This window comes from Sus scrofa, chromosome 16 (assembly GCF_000003025.6).
Source record: "Sus scrofa isolate TJ Tabasco breed Duroc chromosome 16, Sscrofa11.1, whole genome shotgun sequence".
Classification (NCBI taxonomy): domain Eukaryota; kingdom Metazoa; phylum Chordata; class Mammalia; order Artiodactyla; family Suidae; genus Sus; species Sus scrofa.
Genome location: NC_010458.4, coordinates 37,337,517 through 37,356,107, shown reverse-complemented (window position 1 = coordinate 37,356,107; position 18,591 = coordinate 37,337,517). Strand labels below are relative to the sequence as shown.

The following is an 18,591-nucleotide window of genomic DNA, read 5'->3' as shown; positions in this document are numbered from 1 at the left end:
TTGATTGCCTTCATTACTTAGCTTCGGCCACACAAGAGCTGCGTGCATTAGGAAATCTGTATACTTCGCTCTCTTAGGACTATCTTAGCCTAATGTTTAGAAAAATCTACTTCATTTCTAGATGCAGAGAAGACACAGCTAAAACAGAGAAAAGCAAAGGCCTTAGGAAATGAGACTTGAAAGGATGCTACGAGCAATCGTGGATTACAAACGCACAAAACCTTTCTATTTTCAGTCGATAAGAAAGGCAGCAAGGTATCCTGAAAACGCCCTGAGTCCTGATCCTGGTTAGTCCTGAATCACTCTTTTACTTTAGGGAAGTCACATAAACTTCCTGGAACTCATTGTTCTCAGAACATCTGCAAAATGAGGGAGTCAATTTAGATAATTTCCAAGTTATTTTCTACGTCTGAAACTCCATGATGCCAAGATAGAAGCTATCATCTACTAATAGTACTGTAGTAACCTGAGCAAGTCTCTCATCAGAATGTATTCAAATCGTGCCGCCATTTTTTTCATTTACACTAAGATCTTTGGTCAGATTTTAACTTCCCTAATCCTCAATCTTCTCATCTGTAAAATGGGGGTAACAATAGTATGTATGTGGTAAAATTACTGGTGAATTAAGAAAGATAATTCACATATCATGACAAGCACTTATCATGGTGTTTGGTGCTCAGAAGCCATTCTATAGAAATGTAATGTCAACTATAGACTTCTCAGAAACAACTAAGAAGAAACATAAATTTTTTTTCATTCTTTTTAAATAAGAAGAAAATACAAAATATGTATTTTGTGTGTATTTGCTTGATGAGTTTCACATCAAATTTGATGTTTAAAAAATCATATGTTACTAGATAAAGCCTAGTTAGTTATAGTCCTGTTTCTAAATTCTGAGTATCACTATTTATATTTCAGTTTAGTATAGAGTAGAGCTGGGGAAGTAGGCCTGAGGCCACAGCTAAAATCTGCCTTTTATTGAGCCCAACTGTACGCCTTTGACACCTTCTGGGCTTCTGCGGTGTTCACCTCAGACCCTGCTAGCCATTGTCTCTGTCACGAACAAGAATTTAGAATACATGTGGCAATGGATGATCCACATTTCGTAATTTGCAGTCTTAACTATTCTTTAAAGCCAGTCTGTCCTTAAAAAGGAAAAGCACTCTAAGACCATGGAGCTTTTGTTTCCATGGTAACAGCATAGATCAATAGCTGCAGTCACACCTTCATCAGCCTTGATTGCATCTGGCAATTTACCATCTTCTGTGCTTCCTTTTGTTTGAGCCTCTCTCATTTGCTTAATTCCCATCTCTATTGGGAGAATTGCAAAATGCAAACCTACAGGAGCTGAATTTAAATTAAAAGCTATAGGAGCCTTAATAAAACACTGGAGAGCAGTGCTTATTTTATAACTTATAGACATGTGCTTCCTGGAATCAAGTCCTATATCCCGAACCTCAGAATCTTGCTTCGCATATTCTGTTGCAGCTGGGAAATTCTTTTCTTGCAATACTGTATGGTTTTTAGAAAGATCAATGTCATTTCTGTGTTCCAAGACCACATTCTGATATCATAGCTATCAGCTTTGTTAGGACAAAGCCCTGTACCATCTGACAATTGTTCATAGTTATGTCTTCCTCTTGCTGTTCTACATTCCTCCTCTACATTTAAAGGATATTTACCTTCTTTCAGGTTCTTTAACACATCATGTACTCTGGGTCCTCACACATGCTGTTCCCTCATTTTGGAACATCATTCCCTCAGTCTCTTTGCCTGGCTATCTCTTAACTGTCTCCAGGTTTCAATTTAGGTGTCACTTTCTGCAGGAAAGCTCTTAGCTCTGAGTCTGGTTAATCTTCCAGAACACCGTCTACTTCCCTACATTGCTATTATCTCAATACATTCCAGTAAGCTGTATAAGTATCAGAGCTCCTTAATACTATGTAAGCCCCTTTAATGCAGAGACAGTGTTGTCTCTATACCCTCCATCCAACAACTCCACTGCTGAATTTCCAGTGCTCCTTCAGTGTTTGATGCATCACAGGTATTTGATAAATATTTGGTACATGGCTGAAGTCACTTTATCCTAATAAATCATTAAAATTACTGTTATAAATTTCACGATGCTGATGTTCTGCAGCTTCCTATCTATCCAACTGTAAGCATCTACCAGAAAGTGCTTTTATTCAAGATATATTTGCAATCTCCCTATTCTTCACATGGATATTAGTGGATAAGCATTTGTTCAAAGTGGGCAAATTCTAAAATCCCTGGTCTGTGCTTTTTTCATGACTTAGTCCATTAAACGTTGATTTTTAGGTCCATTTCATGGTATTTATCTTAAAAAGATTTAAAAATAAGTAACTAACAAAAGTGTCGAAGTAAATGAAGTAAGTAGAACTACTGTGCCATACATCTCCTGTCATCAGACAAGTCCACTAGCCTGATGCCCAGCAGGCCCTGGACCCCTTCTTACTACTATATACACAGTGTTATGTTTCAGAGCTCATTACTCAGCAGTCAGGGGAAGAGCAAGACAGACACAGTGTTTTCCAAGGGGGACAGCACCTAAATTCAGGACTGGGAGTCACAGGGTCGACCTTAATGCTTCAGCCAGGCACTGATGCTAAAGAGGCAGCAACTCAGTACATGGTGTACTGATAACATGATATTTTGAGGCTGATGTTAATGATCTGTGTACCATTAATTCCATCTCTATTTCTGAGTGACACCCAAAACCTGACCCCTGGCCATCAGTTTGGCACATGCCAAATTTCAGATGTCTGAAGGACACTGCATAGAAATAAGCATTAGAGAGTAAGCTAATATGTGTGCCAAATGCTTCAAAAGGACATTGGGGAAAGAGAGTTCAAGCACAAATATCTAAGTTACCTGGAGGAGCATAAGGAGAAGGAGCCAGGAGCCAAGGAAAGCATCACGGAGAACCACTGTGCTGAATGGATAGGCAAAGGGCAAGGAACTTGCAAAGGAGCTGAGAAGGGGAAAGAGTGAGCAAGAATACCGAGTTGTAAAGTGATCACACAACATAAACACTAAAAAGGGGATGTTGGACTTACCACTCCCTGAACTGTAAAAACCAACTGGTAATTGCAGCTTAGAACAACAGTTAAAAATGTGGAAATAGGCATCATCTTCCCCTTCGTGGTTTCTTTCTTTTCCTTCTCTTCCACAGACCCCACTAGCCTAAGTGCCCCATCTGTTCTCCTCTCTTTCTACCCGGTGGGCACCACCTGACCCCACCACTGGGAGCACAGAGACAAAGCTGGATTGTATTAAAATGGCAAAGAAGTCTTACAGCTTTGAATTTACGTAAAACATGGCTTAATATATCCTTGCATATTAGTGATGTTCAAAGCAATATTTATAACTTTTCCCACTATATTATTTTTTCAAAACATTTCAGCAGTTTCGCTAATAATGTTATTCTTCAAGAAAAAACCTTAATGATTTGATTAGCAAACATAACTGAGCAATTCCTATATGCAAAGTACTGGTGACCAAGCAGGGAGTAAGACAGAAAATGTCTCTACCCTGTACCCTCACCGAGCTTACATTCTAGGCAAAGAGAACAGGTTATAAACACCCATGACTACTTGCTTGTCAGCATTGATAAGTGCTATGAAGGAAACTAAAGCCAAGCAAAGGGTCTGAGATTAATGGTATGGGACCATTGTAGATGGGGTTATCAGCTGCGAGCAGGTGTCCTTTGATTTGAGAGTTAACGTGAAATGAGTTCACAGTGTGAATATCTGGGGGAAGAAATGCTGAGAGAAGGTAATATCTCTAAATTCAGCCAAGTTTGAGAACTGGCAAGAAGGCTAATGCTCACATAAGCACACTTCCACAACATGGATGTGTGTGACTACCAATGTATTTACTAGTTGCCAGTTGTAACCTACATTCAACAATGTTACAAAGGCAGAAGAGTCAGACACCTTTGCTGTCTTTTTATTTCTACTCACTTTACCAGCAGTTCTTGCCGGTGGGGGCGGGGGGGGGGTACGACAGAAGGAATAAAGGAAATCATCACTCAACTTCTTTTACTCTACATACTCTCCCTTCTCTATCCCCTCTCCTATTTCCTATTCTCTCTTCTTTCCCTCCTCATTTTCCCCAACCCCACTTTTCCTCCTCCTTATTCCCCACTTCCCCTTTGAAATTTCTACCTCCTATCTGCATCCTTTGATTCAATATTTCTCTTTCTTAAAATCTCAAAAGTGTAAATCGTCCTTGAGAGATAAGGAGAACAAAGTTTATGTCAATTGAGAGTAGCAGTTTGTCTTTCTGTTGTATTATTGGCAAAAGTAACCACATGTACCACAATTAAAAGAGGAAGGATGTTGAGGAGTTGGTAAAAAAGATAGAGTAGCATCAAATATAATGCCTTGTACTCACAGAAATGTCTGGCATGTTCGCATCCTATAGCTAGTCTCTGTAGGACTTCATGGCCAGCATCCAGCAGCATGGAGCACTTGGCTCCTGACGTTGCCTTCAGCCTGCAACTTGCAACATTTCACTTCAATCTGACTTAAACTTCAACATGAAGACAGTGATAATTTACCCCAGTAACAAGGTAAAGTAATACGCCCCAAACTACAGTTGATCTCCACAGCAAATAAGCCCTTGCTTAGCCACTGAAAACCTTGCGTTACCACTTCCCAGCTGCTGCTCAGACCAAACATTTAAAGAGGTGGCTCTTCTCCAGGACCCACCTGTGGCTTGTCACCCTGATGGTGAGTCTCACACTCCCCTTAGATAATATCACTTCAGCTGTGTTGGATTAACTCCCCTACTCATTCCAGCATGATTCCCAGGATCCTACCAAGACAAAGATACTCTCAGGTTATTTTCAGCTTCTATGACTGAGTCCTAAGTAGGCATGGTTATTGATTATTCTAGAAAAAAGCTTCCTGTTTGAGACCTCAAAATGACCAACTGCTCCAGGACCAGTCTGGAAGCTGAGATCAACATAAATCCTTTTTTTGTCTAGAAGGCGAACAGAAGTCATTTCAAACCTCGTCATGCTTTGTGAATTTTCATTAATGAGTAGTAAGTTATTGAACAGTACTCTTTACTGTCCTACCCATTTCCATCTTGACCCTTTCCAGTCATTTCTCAACCCAGCAACTCTTTAAAAAATGTGTTATTATGTCACTCCTCTACTTAAAACCATTCACATCCATATCAGAGTCTCAGTCATACACCAAGACCTGCAAAAAGCTGCATTGTCTACTGTTCCCTTCTTTACCAATACATTAGTGTCACTTCAGCCCTCCCTCACTAGTCTCCAGCCACCACAGCTTTCTTTAAGTTCCTGGAGCACCATAAGTTCTTTCATGTCTCAGATTCTTTACTTACGCTGGTCCCACTCCTGTCCATCACCACATTTACACGGATAACCCCTTTCAACCTCAGGTCTCCACTATGTCCTCAGAGAGGCCTCCTTTGGCCATCTTATTAAAAATCAAATCCTCTTCCGTACCCAACTCCATTGTTCTCAAAACAGATCTTCCTTTCTTCAAAGCACTTACTTTGCTTTTATTTGTATCACTGGGGTCCACTTGGGGAAACAGAAAACAATACCCATTTGTAAGAGGGATAATTGAGTATACAGCATTGGTTAAAAAAAAAAAAAGTATTGGTAGATTGAAAAGACAAAAAGAGGTCACTGAGGTACCACAGAGATAGGAAATGCAGGAAATAGCCACCATACCTAAGGTTGGGGATCATCAGAAACTAGAAGGAACTGCCCTGTAGGGCTGGGAACCAGAGCTTGAGGGTGCTATTTGTTTCCTGCAGGTCCCTGAGGAGTTTGTTCCCAGGTATTAAGGGGAAAGTGCTGCCGGGTTGGTGCTGGCATGTCTGACAAGGTGCAAAGAAGCTGATTCTGAGAGTGCTGGCAGAAACTATAAACTGTAATCAACCAATGATACTGGAGTAAATTAAATGACAAGAGTATCTTCTCAGGACAACAAGGAGAGTAAGAAGGAGCAAATCCCTTTTGTTGCCTACTGCTGCCCAGTCTTCCTCACCGCCTCCTACTGACAGCCCCTAACATGGATCCACCTGGCAAAGGAAAAATGTATTTTGTAGCATTCTAGCCTAAGTAATTTAGAGCAGCATTTCCAAGGGTGGGTTTAGATATACCATAGCTAAATAAATAGTGTTGTATTTATGTTTGTTATTTATAGTATTTATGTTTGGTTATTGTCTTTTTCTACTAAACAGTACATATTTAGGTCTCAGGTCTTTCTTTTCACTATTTTACCCCCTCATGTGCACAGCATGGTAATAAAGTAGATAGAAGGTACTCAGTAAATATTCCTTGGATGGACACATTTATTAGATTTTTTTGAAAACTGCTTAGCAAAATGTACAATTTTTTTTTTTTTTTTTTTGTCAATTGAACAACACTGAGTGCCTCGTATGATGAAGCACTGGGACTAAAATATGAATATGAGGCAGTTCCTTACTATTTAGTAGGGAATTTAAGACATTCTTATATGACTTTAAATAATAAAATGTCATTGAAAACATTTTTTTTGTCTTTTTTCATCTTTTCTAGGGCCATACCCACAGCATATGGAGGTTCCCAGGCTAGAGGTCCAATCGGAGCTGTAGCCTCTGGCCCAAGCCAGAGCCACAGCAACGCGGGATCCGAGCCACATCTGGACCTACACCCAGCTCATGGCAACGCCAAATGGTTAACCCACTGAGTGAGGCCAGGGATCAAATCCGCAACCTCATGGTTTCTAGTCGGATTCATTAACTATTGAGCCATGACAGGAACTCCTGGAAATATTTTTAAATGCCCAAAGAGCTGAACAGGCACAAAATCTATAGGACATCAGAAAAAGAAAAAGGTAAATGTATGTTTGGAATGATTCAAAAGACCTGGGGAAGAAGTTATGATCTGAGGCATGCTTAACATGGGGGGTGGGCAGACAAACAAAGCTGTGGAGGAGGGATGAGGTTGGCAGGTTTTGAGATGATTCTAATGAAAACAGAGAAGTGAAGGGTTATTAGAAGTCAATGGAAAAGTAACTTGAACAAGGAGTGGAAAATCAAGAATTCTGGAGTTAATATCATGAGTATTATGTCTTTTACGAAGAGGAGACATTAAGTGGTTTTATGCAAAGGAGTGATGTGGCCATTGGGAATATTTTCAGAAGGTAAATCTGGCAGCATCGTGGGGACTGATGCAGCATCACCATCATCATCTACATTAGAAACTAGAGCCAGAAAAAGCTGGTTAACTGACTGACAACTATCCTGAGCCAGAAAGGATGGTGGAGATAGAAGAAGAAAAAGATAACAAGTAACATTCAGAAGGAAGAATTAATGTAACATAATGCAGAATGAATCCACATCAGAGAGGGTGGCGAGGAGATCCTAGAATTAATCCACAATGATACAGAGAGGATTCAGAAGGGTAGAGATAGAAAATAGACCATTAATTTTCATCAGAAGAACTTGATTAATAACGATATCAGGACAATAAAAGTCCCAGTGAATATTTATCCTCAAATAATTAAATATACATTTTGAAAAGTTAACATGAATCTGGAAGAATATATATGTCTTCATCTTGAGATACTTCAAAAGTACTAGGATCCTGGAAGTTATAATAGTCACACGGTTTCTCATTTCCATAGATATGCTCCTCGAAATTGGTCTGGCAAGTGTTCTCATATAGTTCCTTATCAGCTTTTTCTTTAATTTCAGGAGGACCCACTTCCAGATTTTCATAGTTGTCACATATGTTAGTGTCCTTCCCAGAAAAACTGTGATCTTGAGTTTGAACTGATATTCTATGCCTGATAACCTGGGACAGTGTTTCAGTACAGTCTTTTCTCTTGCTTTTTCTCCTTTGCAAAATCTTTGGTAGGGTAAATCGCATTGTGTTACAGTGTTTCCAGTGCCAAACACACCCAATTCCACAGATCGCCAACAGCAAAAGGAGGGAAATTCCTATAGAAATGCCCACTGAATGATTTCCACAGCTTTTCAGCATTTCTGCTCAAACAGCGTTGTTTAGTAGAATGGTGCCGCCCTTAACGAAGTCACAGATACAGACCACAGTAACTCTTCATACGGTATGGTTCAAAAGTAATTTCAGAAGCTTGTTTAAGCATTTCTGTTGCAGATCTGAAAGAACATCATCAGGCAAAGCCCTGATGTAATTAGAGGAGAGATTGAGTAAACTTCGTTTTAGAAGATCGTTCTTTTTGTATCTGATGATTATATAATTATTTCTGTATAACTGCACTGTGTCAGAGGAGATTTTATTCAATTCCACGTCCTTTTTATCAACGAATCACAAAATGAAGCACAAATGAGTGGACGAGAGCAGCAGAGTAGAAAAATCAAGAAAGGGAAGGTTGAACAATCTGCCATCCAGGTTCTGCTATAAATTAAAAAATTTTAATTGTATATTTATTACATAGCATAATTTCAAAAAATCTTCTATTTTCTACCACACATTAAGCATCAGAATTTAGTGAGCTCTTCCTTCAGTATAAAATACAGTACTAGCTGTTGTATTTAGTGAGTTTTTGCTTTAATATAGAATACACTACTAGCTGTCATGACAAGGGAAAAAGAGTTAAAAAAAAATCTGTCCCTGCCAAGCTCAGGTGGTTTTATCATTTAGATTTCAACATGGTTTTTGACAATAAGCCTAATAATTTTCAAGAGAAAGATAATGCTTTGAACAATAGGAGGAAAGGGACAAGAATATAGATGTGCAATCATTTCCATTACATATCAGCTCCTCTGTGAAGCTTCATATGTCCTTTGCAGTGGTCAGGGACCATGTCTTTTCCTTAATCATTCCTTTATCTGTATCTCCATATTAATGAGTTAATTCTCTTCTATTCACAATAATCAAAATTATAGGAAATTGTGTCTTCCTACTTGGTTAAACAGTGAAAAGGGATCAGGTCTTTTCCTCTATATACTCCTAGAGAATAGCAGAACACCTAGCACAGAAAGACAATCAATATTTATTGAATGATGCAATGTATACATCTAAGGATGACCTGACCCCCTTGCTGTACAGTGGGAAAATAATAAAAAAAAATTTATTGAATGAATGATTACATAAACATGGGACTCCAAATTTCAGCATCTATTTAAGTCTATAGTTTAAAACTCAAGACATGTCTTCTAAAGGGTATGCTGCAGACTTAAACAAAGAGTTTCTTGATGTAACATAAACTACCTATAATCAAAATATTTAAAACAAAATTCAAAAGCATTCCTATCATTAATCTTCTCACAACTTCCAGCAAATAACTTTCATTTAATAAAGATAATTTTAGAATGTTATCTGTCAATTCTTTAAAATGGCAAAGAGGAGAGAAACTGGCAGTGTTCAACTAGATTAAACATTCTATAATGATTTTGGCAACAAAACATTATTACCGTATGTTTTTAGCCTAGACACAGAAATACTTAACATCCAATATTGTTTTCATTATTATTATTTCCTTCCAGTTTTGAGATAGAATGAATATATAAGACTGTATAAGTTTAAGGTATAAAACATGATGATTTAATATATGTATATATTGTGAATTGATCATTACACTAAATTTAGTTAACATCCACCAGCTCATAGTTACAATTTTTTTCTTGTGATGAGAATTTTTATGATACTCTTAGCAACTTTCAAATATATAGTATAGTATTGTAACTTTTAGTCATCCACTCTAATATTATTTATGGGGTGGTTATCATCATCTACTGAATGTCATCATCAATAATAATTTAGGTCAGCTTCCAAATACTTTTACATGGATTATCTCATGTACAAATGTTATGTGAAATAAATACTACTGTTATGCCCATTTCATGCATGAGAAAAGAGAGGATTAAAAGGGTTAAGTAACTTCTTTAACAACTAAGTATTAATCAGAACCAGATTCAAGTAAAATCTCCCCCCCCAATATTATTCCTACTCAAGTTTCTATGAATGTCTACTAAAGCACATCCATGAGTAAATTTTTATAGCTTCATTAGCTATGTGGTTCTTGAGGGTTTGGAGTATCTTATTTATCTTTATATTACCAGCAGCAGTACTAGACACAGAATAACTAGTTTATTAAATGTTTGTTAATGAATGGAGTAACCTGCTTATTATCATTATCAATAGGATAATGATAGTAAAAAAATAAACAGGAAAAAAGAAACCCAATGAAATCATGCCCTGCTCTCAGTGAGCAATCATGTACAGCAGTGAACTTTTCTAAATTTGCTCACGGTAGAATACATCAATGTGCAAATTTTCAATCTGGCATTTAACATAAAATGCCAAATTAAATATGAAATGCAGTTATAAAATTTCTTGGATAAAACTATAGGGATAGGGGTTCCCGTGGTGGTGCAGTGGAAAAGAATCTGACTAGTATCTGGGTTGGGGATCTAGCATTGCCGTGAGCTGTGTTGTAGGTCGAAGACTCAGCTCAGATCTGGCCTTGCTGTAGCTGTGGCCTAGGCCAGCAGCTATAGCTCTGATTTGACCCCTAGCCTGGGAACTTCCATAAGCTGTGGGTGCAGCCCTAAAAAGCGAAAAACAAAAACAAATGAAAAAACCCACTACCGGGAGAGACACCCCAGATCAGGACATCTTTTAATCTCTTTGGAACTTGTGTAGTTTTCATCCTTCATAAGGACAGACACAGTGCTTTGTTCAAGGAGAAAAATCTGGCCAGTGACTTTAACCATTAGGACCCTACTTGTTTTTCAACAGATGAGAATTGACCATATGTAAGATATTTTATTGTAAAAATGATTACTCGTTTAAGCAAATATTTGGCAGCATATTTGAACTAAATTTCAAATATTAATTAGGTTTTTAATAGGTGCTAGGTTTGCAACAGAAGTGGGGAAAGCTAACTATTGTCCTCTGAGGATAAAAGTAATAAATGGCTCTCTGGATTTCTAAGAGGAGAACTTATTTTTAACCGTCTGTGTTGTCCTATACAGAGTAGACATTACAATAGATTCCAAACATTAAAACAGTTTGTCAAAGAAATGTTCACTGACATAAAGACTAGAAGACATTTTACAGGAAAAATAAATGCATCCCTTTCCTTTCTTCAAAATAAGAAGAAAAACCCTGCAAGACATAAACAAAATCCCACTAGAATGGGAGACATATGTTAAACAAAAGTCCTTCAAATACATGTTTCATTTACCCCAGTTTGAAAGAACACTTTTTTTTTTTTTTTTTCTGAGCTGGAAGATAATTTCAACAGGTTACCTAACAATTATTCATTTGTCTTAAAATCACAAATTGTTGCCAAACTTATGAAATTTTCAGTAAGGTACTGCCTTTTCTTTTGGAAACAAGGCAACAACAAAGCATAATTTTATACTTGTGAGACTATACTGATAAAGAAACATTAACCTCACTCTCAGTTTGTAAGCTGGTTTTTCACCATATAGCCACATAAGGCAACGTTTCTACAAGCTGTGTTTGATACGATAAAAAAAATCAATTTTTTAAATGAACTAGATTTTGCTTTAAGATTAAAAAAAAAAACATCAATTTTTTTAATGAACTAGATTTTTTTTAAAAAATAGTTTTAACTACCCAAACACTTTAAATCAGGTTCTTACTTACCTTGAGATTGATATGCTGAGCTCTCTCTTGTTCTTTTGGTTACCCACTTTGGTTTAGAACTTGTTCCTCTTTTTATGGAGGTCAGTTACTTCCTTCTTTACTCCCTCTTTTCAGATTATTTCACAGTTGCAAAGCTTCCTGGCTCTAAAGGAAGTGCTTATCAGATGCACCAGAATTAAGATAAACTGCAAGAGTTTCTAAATAAGGAAGTCCAGCCCTTCATCTTCATCCAGTAATAATTCTCTAACTGTATCAGAAAACAACACATACAGTCTCGGTGGTTTTTTATTTAAGCGATATTTGCAGCCTTCACTTTTTAACATTTTTTATTTAAAACTTTTTATTTTTAAAAAACATTAGAAATTTATTCTCTCACATTGTGGAGGCCAGAAGTCCAAAATCAAGGTGTGGGCAGGGGCAGTTCTGGATGCTGCAGGGGAGAATCCATCCAGGTCTCTCTTCTGGCTTCTGGTGCTTCCTGTTGATCCCTGGTGATCCCTGCATCACTTTGCACCACATCCACCTCCATTCCATTGTCTCATGGCGTCTCTGCTTGTCTTTTCCTCTGTCTGTCTCCTATAAGGACACTTGGATGTACAACCACCCAGATAGTCCAGAATGATCTTTTCTCAGACCCTTCACTTAATTACATCTGTCAAGACCCTACTTCCAAATAAGGTCCTATTCACAGTCTCCAGAAATTAGGTTGTGAAAGGATCTTTCAGAAGGTCACCACTCAACCCACCACAATACCTGAAAGAGTATGCATTTTTACCTTGTACTTTTTATAACTTTTTAAAAGTTTTATGCTGTATGTAATTGTCAGGCAGTCTTCACTTTAAAATCAATGTGTCATTTTACTTGCACTGCAAAGTTTTTCCAAAGGAATATTTTAAAATACAGTAATGCATAGGTTTTGTTTATTTATTTGCTTGTATGCTGGAACAACAGCTCTTGTTCCAATACTATGTCCCAGTGCCCCAGGTTACATCTATATTTGACAAATAAGTGTCCCAGTTTTGGTTCAGAGTATGTTAATATTCTTTTAAACTGATAAGACAGGATTTAGAAGTGTGCTGCTTCTGGGATTTTCTAGTAGGTCTTGCATCAAGTAAACCTACTTACCTAGAGACTCACAAGGAAACACTAATTACCTGGAGACTTGCAGGCACTCAGCACAGTAAAGGCTGTGGGCAGTCCTATAGCATACAAAAAAAAAAAAAAAAAACCAAAAACCAAATATGAAAGAAAAACCATTTAACTTTCTCTGGTAATAGCAGCCAGCATTTTCTGAGCACTTACTATGTACTCTAAACCCCTTGTGTGCTACTCAGTAAATCCTGACAACAAGCTGAAGAGAGAGGCCTCCATGTGTCCTCCCTCACAAAAGAGGGAATGAAGGCAGGGTGATGAGATAATCACTCCCCTTGTGTGCCTGGCAGCTTGCCTCCAGCACCTGTATGCTAAAGCCACCGTACCAGCGGTCTTGTCAGGTTGAATGACAAGTGTCCAACATGGAACTCTTACTTAAGAGCATCTCTCAGAGAAAATCTCTGTGGAATACCAAAATGGTATTGCTTAGGGTCAATTCTGTCAGTAGCTGGCAAATTTATATCATATAATTTTGAGGGGGTGGGGATGGATTTTAACTAGAAGAGTTTTAAGATATGATCCAGTCAAGGAATTCATTCCCAAACCTGGAGGTCTATTAGGATAACTCATGAAATTTTAAAAAATATAAATCCCTACAGCCCTGAGGATTCTACTTCATTATGTCTGGAGCAGAGCCCAGGGATCTTCATTTTAAAAGTTAAGAACAATACCAAGGAATTTCTGAGTTACAGGAATAAGGGATTACATAGACTGTGAGTCACTTTTTCCCTCCAAACTGAGATATCACCCTGTATAACTTTATTCCCAGGAGGAATAGAGGGTAAAGAAAACAACAAACACAAAAAAGAGTGGGTGGGGCCAGGGACCTGTCTAAAAAGGTCTTGATAATGAAGGCCTCTCTTTCTCCCTTTGGGGAAAAAAGATCTTGGAGGCCAATTCATCGTCAGGTAAATATTGGTGAATATGCACCCAGAGCATAAGGACATTTAGTGTGTGAGGCATAAATTGCTCATTGTCTCAGACAGGCCGGTGCTATGACCCAGCTGAGCCAGCATCTCCAAAACCCATTTTTTATGTTCCCTTGCAGACCACTGGCTTCTCTTCAGCAGACCAGGCTTAAGTCCTATTGATCTTTCTTAAGAGACAAGTATCACCATGATATGTTCTTTTTATCAGTTAATTTATCAGCAATTGAAGACCATCTCCTTCTTGTCCTCAGAGTCTATCCTATCTCTAACATTAACTAGCTTGAACCAGTCATTCCATCGCAGCCTCAATTTCTTATCTGTAAAATGGATTTTAATGGTTTAATGGTTCTTAACTGTAGCTATTCATTGGAATCTCCTTAAGGAGCTTTTAAAAATACTGATGCTTGAGTTCCAGGCCACAAAAAGTGGGGCAAAATATCTAAGGGTGTAACTCAAGCATTACTAATTTTTAAAAGGGCCTTAGGTACTTAAAGTCCCTAGGCAAGCCAGTACTATACACTTAGGCCTCTTTCAAATAAATATTCTATGAACTCTATGCTATATGATTGTGAGAACCACTTAACTCTTTACTTCACTTTTCTTCATTATAAGAAAACTTTAGGGGTTTCCATTGGGGTGCAGTGGGTTAAGAATCTAGCTGCAGAGGTTTGGGTTGCTGGGGAGATGGGGGTTCAATCCCTGGCCCAGTGAAGTGGGTTAAAGGATCCAGTGTCTCTGCAGTTGTGGCATAGGTTGCAGCTGCAGCTTGAATTTAATCCCTGGCCTGGGAACTTCCAAATGCCAAGGGTGCAGCCAATACAGTGTTTAAAAAAAATCTGCAAAGTGCTCAAAGTTCATCAAAAAACATATGTTATTAAAAACTGCCAGGAATTTTCATGTTGGACATAATGCACTAATAGTACACACTAACTGCACACTTAGGCATGTGTCAGACCATTCTCTAATCTTTTTATTTAAATTTAAAAAAAAATTGCTGCAAGGACAGGGATGGGTATTTTTCACTCACTAGTTTGGAAATGAAGAAACTGAGGCTTATCCAAGTCCACATAGCTCTTTCCAGAACTTGAATTCGAACTCACACCATGTTACCTGAATCTAGAGCAAGTGCTCTATGGTATTTATAAACTGCCCACTTACTCTTCATGTAACCAAATGCCTGTGATATCCCAGATAAAATTTTCTTTATTCCAAATGGTGTACATCTGAATCCAGAATATTTGACCTGAGCTAAATATGGTGACCCTGACTGCAGGGGGCTTGAGGGCTGGTGCAAAGCTCTTACCTAGGTTTTAATGAAGTCTGAGGGGGTTTTCTAAGTGCTAAAGGAGGTTAAAAATAAGAGACTGAAGTGGAAGCTCATGAAGCTCATTATTAAGAATCTTTCTTCTGTACAATTCACAGAAGGGAAATGACATGCTCAAAATGAGGCCAGAGTCTAATGACTCTTTTATTACTGTGGAGAGTGACAGAAAGACCTCATGTTTAGTCTGACTGGACTTAAGCTGTTCCAAATAAAGTCTTTCCTCTTCTTGTATGTATAAGGACATGTCCTTATTCCAGACTATACCATCTCTGCCTGAACAAAGGCAATGGCCTCTTTCTGGTCTTCTTTAGCCTACCCTGGTCATCCTACAATACTGTGTCCTTAAGGCCGTCAGAGTAATCTCTCTCAAATATAAATCAGATTACATCAACTCTCTGCCTAAGACCTTTGAGTGACTTCTTATAGTCTTGGAATTAACCTAACCCTTTCCAATAAAGGTTTTCATAATCTGGTTCTTTCATCCTCCCTTTCTCAGTAAACCCCAGACACTTTCACCATCTTTCTAATCTTCTAATACATCCAGTTCGTCCTTGCCTTTAGGGCCTGCATCAGCTGCTCCCTTTAGCATGATATTACACCAATGTATCAGCACTCAAGTAAAGAAACTGAAAATCACCACTACTTTGGAAGCCCCCAATTTACCCCACCCCAGACAGTGTCTTCCCTCATCTCTTGAGTAACAACAATCCAGGTTTTTCTGTTAACCATTCCCTGCTTTTATTTATAGTTTTACCACATACCTACATATCCTTAAATAGTTTGGAAACCTGCAAAACAAGCACAGACTTAGCTCACAGAAACATGGCAAAAGCTTCATAGCTAGATAAAGCTCTCCAGAGGAGAAGCTACATTGAGCCTCAAGATCACTGGCTGCCTCAGCCTCCCTGAGTAAATGCAAAGCTCCTTTTGGTGGGCTTGGCAGTCCCCAGGACAAGTCTAGAAAATGCCAGGAAAATACACAGTTCGTCATCAGGCAGCTGGTAGGGCTCTAGTGTGGACAAGACATGGATGTTCAGTGAAGACAAGGCCAGAGACAGAGAGTACTTTCTATTTTCTGCTTCTAAAATATGGGCTTTAGGAGTAAGTCAAAATAGTGCATTTCTGTGGATTAAAAGAGGGCTTCAAGTATCCTGGAAGCATATTTTCAAGACAAGGCAAGTTTAGGAAAATATCAGGGCTAGGTTCACTGGGCTTAGGCTTAAAAGGGTGCATAATCTTCACAGTTTCTTACAAAACCAAACAACTCTTACCATACAATTACCATAAAATCATGCTCCTTAGTATTTACCCAAAGGAGTTAAAAACTTCTGGCCACAAAAAAAAAACCTGTATAAAGATGTTTATAGAAGCTTTATTCTATTATTATAATGTACATTGGTGCAGCCACTTTGGAAAGCAGATGGCAATTTCTCAAAACATAAAAATAGAAATACCATATGAGCCAGCAATTCCACTCCTGGGTATATATCCAAAAAAAAAAAAATACTAATTTGAAAAGAAACATGAACCGCCAATGTTTACAGTAGCATTATTTGCAATTGCCAAGGTACAGAAACAACCTAAGTGTCTATCAACAGATGGATGGATAAAGATGTGGGTGTGTGTGTCTGTGTGTGTGTATGTGTGTGTGTGTATGGATGTGGATATATCTATACACAAACACAATGGAATAAAACTCAGCCATAAAAAGAATTAAATTATGCCATTTGTAGCAACCTGGATAGATTTGGAGGGTATTATGCTAAGTGAAATAAGTCAGACAGAGAAAAGACAAACACTGTACATCACTTATATCTGGAATCTAAAAAATACAACAAACTAGTGAACAAAACCAAAACAAAGCAGACTCACAAATACAGAGAACAAACTAATGGTTACCAGTGGGAAGAGTGAAGCAGTGAGGGGCAATATAAGAGTAGGGGGAAAAAGGTTATGATGGGACTATATGAAATCACGTGTGTGAAACTTCTGAAAATTGTAAAGCACTACAGATTTAAAGAATCTTTCATTTGATAAAGATAATTTTTAAAGAATAAAATATGAAAATATCCCCCGCCAAAAAAACACAACAAACCAATTAGAAGCAAACAAGATGTCCTGTAGTAGCTAAACAGATAAATAAACAGCTAGGCAGTAGAATACTATTCAGTGCTAAAGAGAAATGAGCTATCGAGCCATGAAAAGACATGATGGAAAATTAAATGTATATCAGTTAGTGAAAAAAGCCAATCTGGGAGGAAGGATCAATATGGCAGAGGAGTAAGACATGGCACTCACCTTCTCCAAAAAACACATCAAAAAAACACATCTATATATAGAACAATTTGCACAGAATATCTACTGAATGCTGACAGGAGAACTTAAACCCCCAAAAGTACAAGAAACCCTCCACATAACTGGGTAGAACAAAAGGGAAAAAAAAAGAGAGAGAGAGAGAAAAGGAATCAGGACAGGACTAGCACTTCTGAAAGGGAGCTGTGAAAGAGAAAAGGAACCCACACCCTGGGGAGCCACATAACTGACAAGGAGATCAGCTGAGACATAGGGACCTCAAAGTCACTGAGAAAAGTGGAGCAGCTAGACTGAGAAAGGCAAAGCAGAATGGGAGCCACACATATCATCTGCACCACCACCCCAGATGGCACAGCCTGAGACACTTGTGTGGGCTGGGAGCTGAGATTCAGGCACTGTAGGTTAGTTCTGGGGAGTGGACTAGGGTCGGTTGTGTGGAGAGAGACTGAGGGGCTAGGGAGCAGTGTGCCACGGGCTGGGGAACTAAGCACCATAGCCGAGGGAACCCGGAGGAGGCCTGGGCCTTTAGGAGAAGCAAGGCACAATTCTTGGGGAGGGTGAGTGGAGGAGGGGAGAACTGCCATAGGAATCTCTTTTTCTGTGCATGCACAGGCTCTCAGAGGGTAGGATGGCTCTGATACAGGCTATGGGTGGCAAAAGGCCACTTCCTCAGGCAATGGGAGACCAGGTGCCCCTTGCATGCCCTAAGGGCAGTGGGGGGCTAAGTGTGATGCAGCACCTCTTGTGTGATCTACAGGTGGCAGGAACAAACCAAAGCAGTCATCTTGGAAACTGGGGTGGGAGGGGGTGGCCTGCCATCATTAGGGGTCTGTGAACAGGCTCCACCTTCACCCCAGTCACCTCAGAGGTCAGCAAAAAAATGGGCACTGCAACCAAGCACCACTTTGTTGATGCTCTCACTCCCCTAGGAACACAACCACCCTGCTGCTGCTAGTGCCAAAACTCTAGGCAGTGACCACACATGCTTGATCACTGTCACCCCCTAGGACCCTGCAACTAGGAGAAGCCTGTGCAGCACCTCCTGCATGAACTAAGCACAATGGGGTGCTTCTTGTGTGGTCTACAGGTGGTAGGGGAAAACCACCATAGTATCTCTGACTGTAGAGGTGGGCATAGCCCACCACCACTAGGAGTCTGTGAACAGGCCCCAATCACCTCAGAGGGCACCAGAGAGGAGGGCATTGTAACTGAACACCACCTGT

At 39.0% G+C, this 18,591-nt stretch overlaps 1 protein-coding gene across 4 annotated transcripts in view; it reads right to left on the bottom strand.

The window, feature by feature from the left end:
- The window catches only part of GAPT (GRB2 binding adaptor protein, transmembrane), a 30,066-nt gene continuing 15,638 nt past the window's right edge, over positions 4,164-18,591 (bottom strand). The window contains exons 3-6 of one of the 4 annotated variants that reach the window (XM_021076856.1): positions 12,805-12,849; positions 11,651-12,226; positions 8,938-9,002; positions 4,164-8,428 (exon numbers count right to left, since the gene is read on the bottom strand). In XM_021076856.1, the coding sequence (XP_020932515.1) occupies positions 7,574-8,035 (462 nt within the window). In that variant the 5' untranslated portion in view covers positions 8,036-8,428; positions 8,938-9,002; positions 11,651-12,226; positions 12,805-12,849 and the 3' untranslated portion in view covers positions 4,164-7,573. The remainder of the gene's footprint in view (positions 8,429-8,937; positions 9,003-11,650; positions 12,227-12,804; positions 12,850-18,591) is intronic. The other 3 variants (XM_021076855.1, XM_021076857.1, XM_021076858.1) reach the window with 3 other exon arrangements.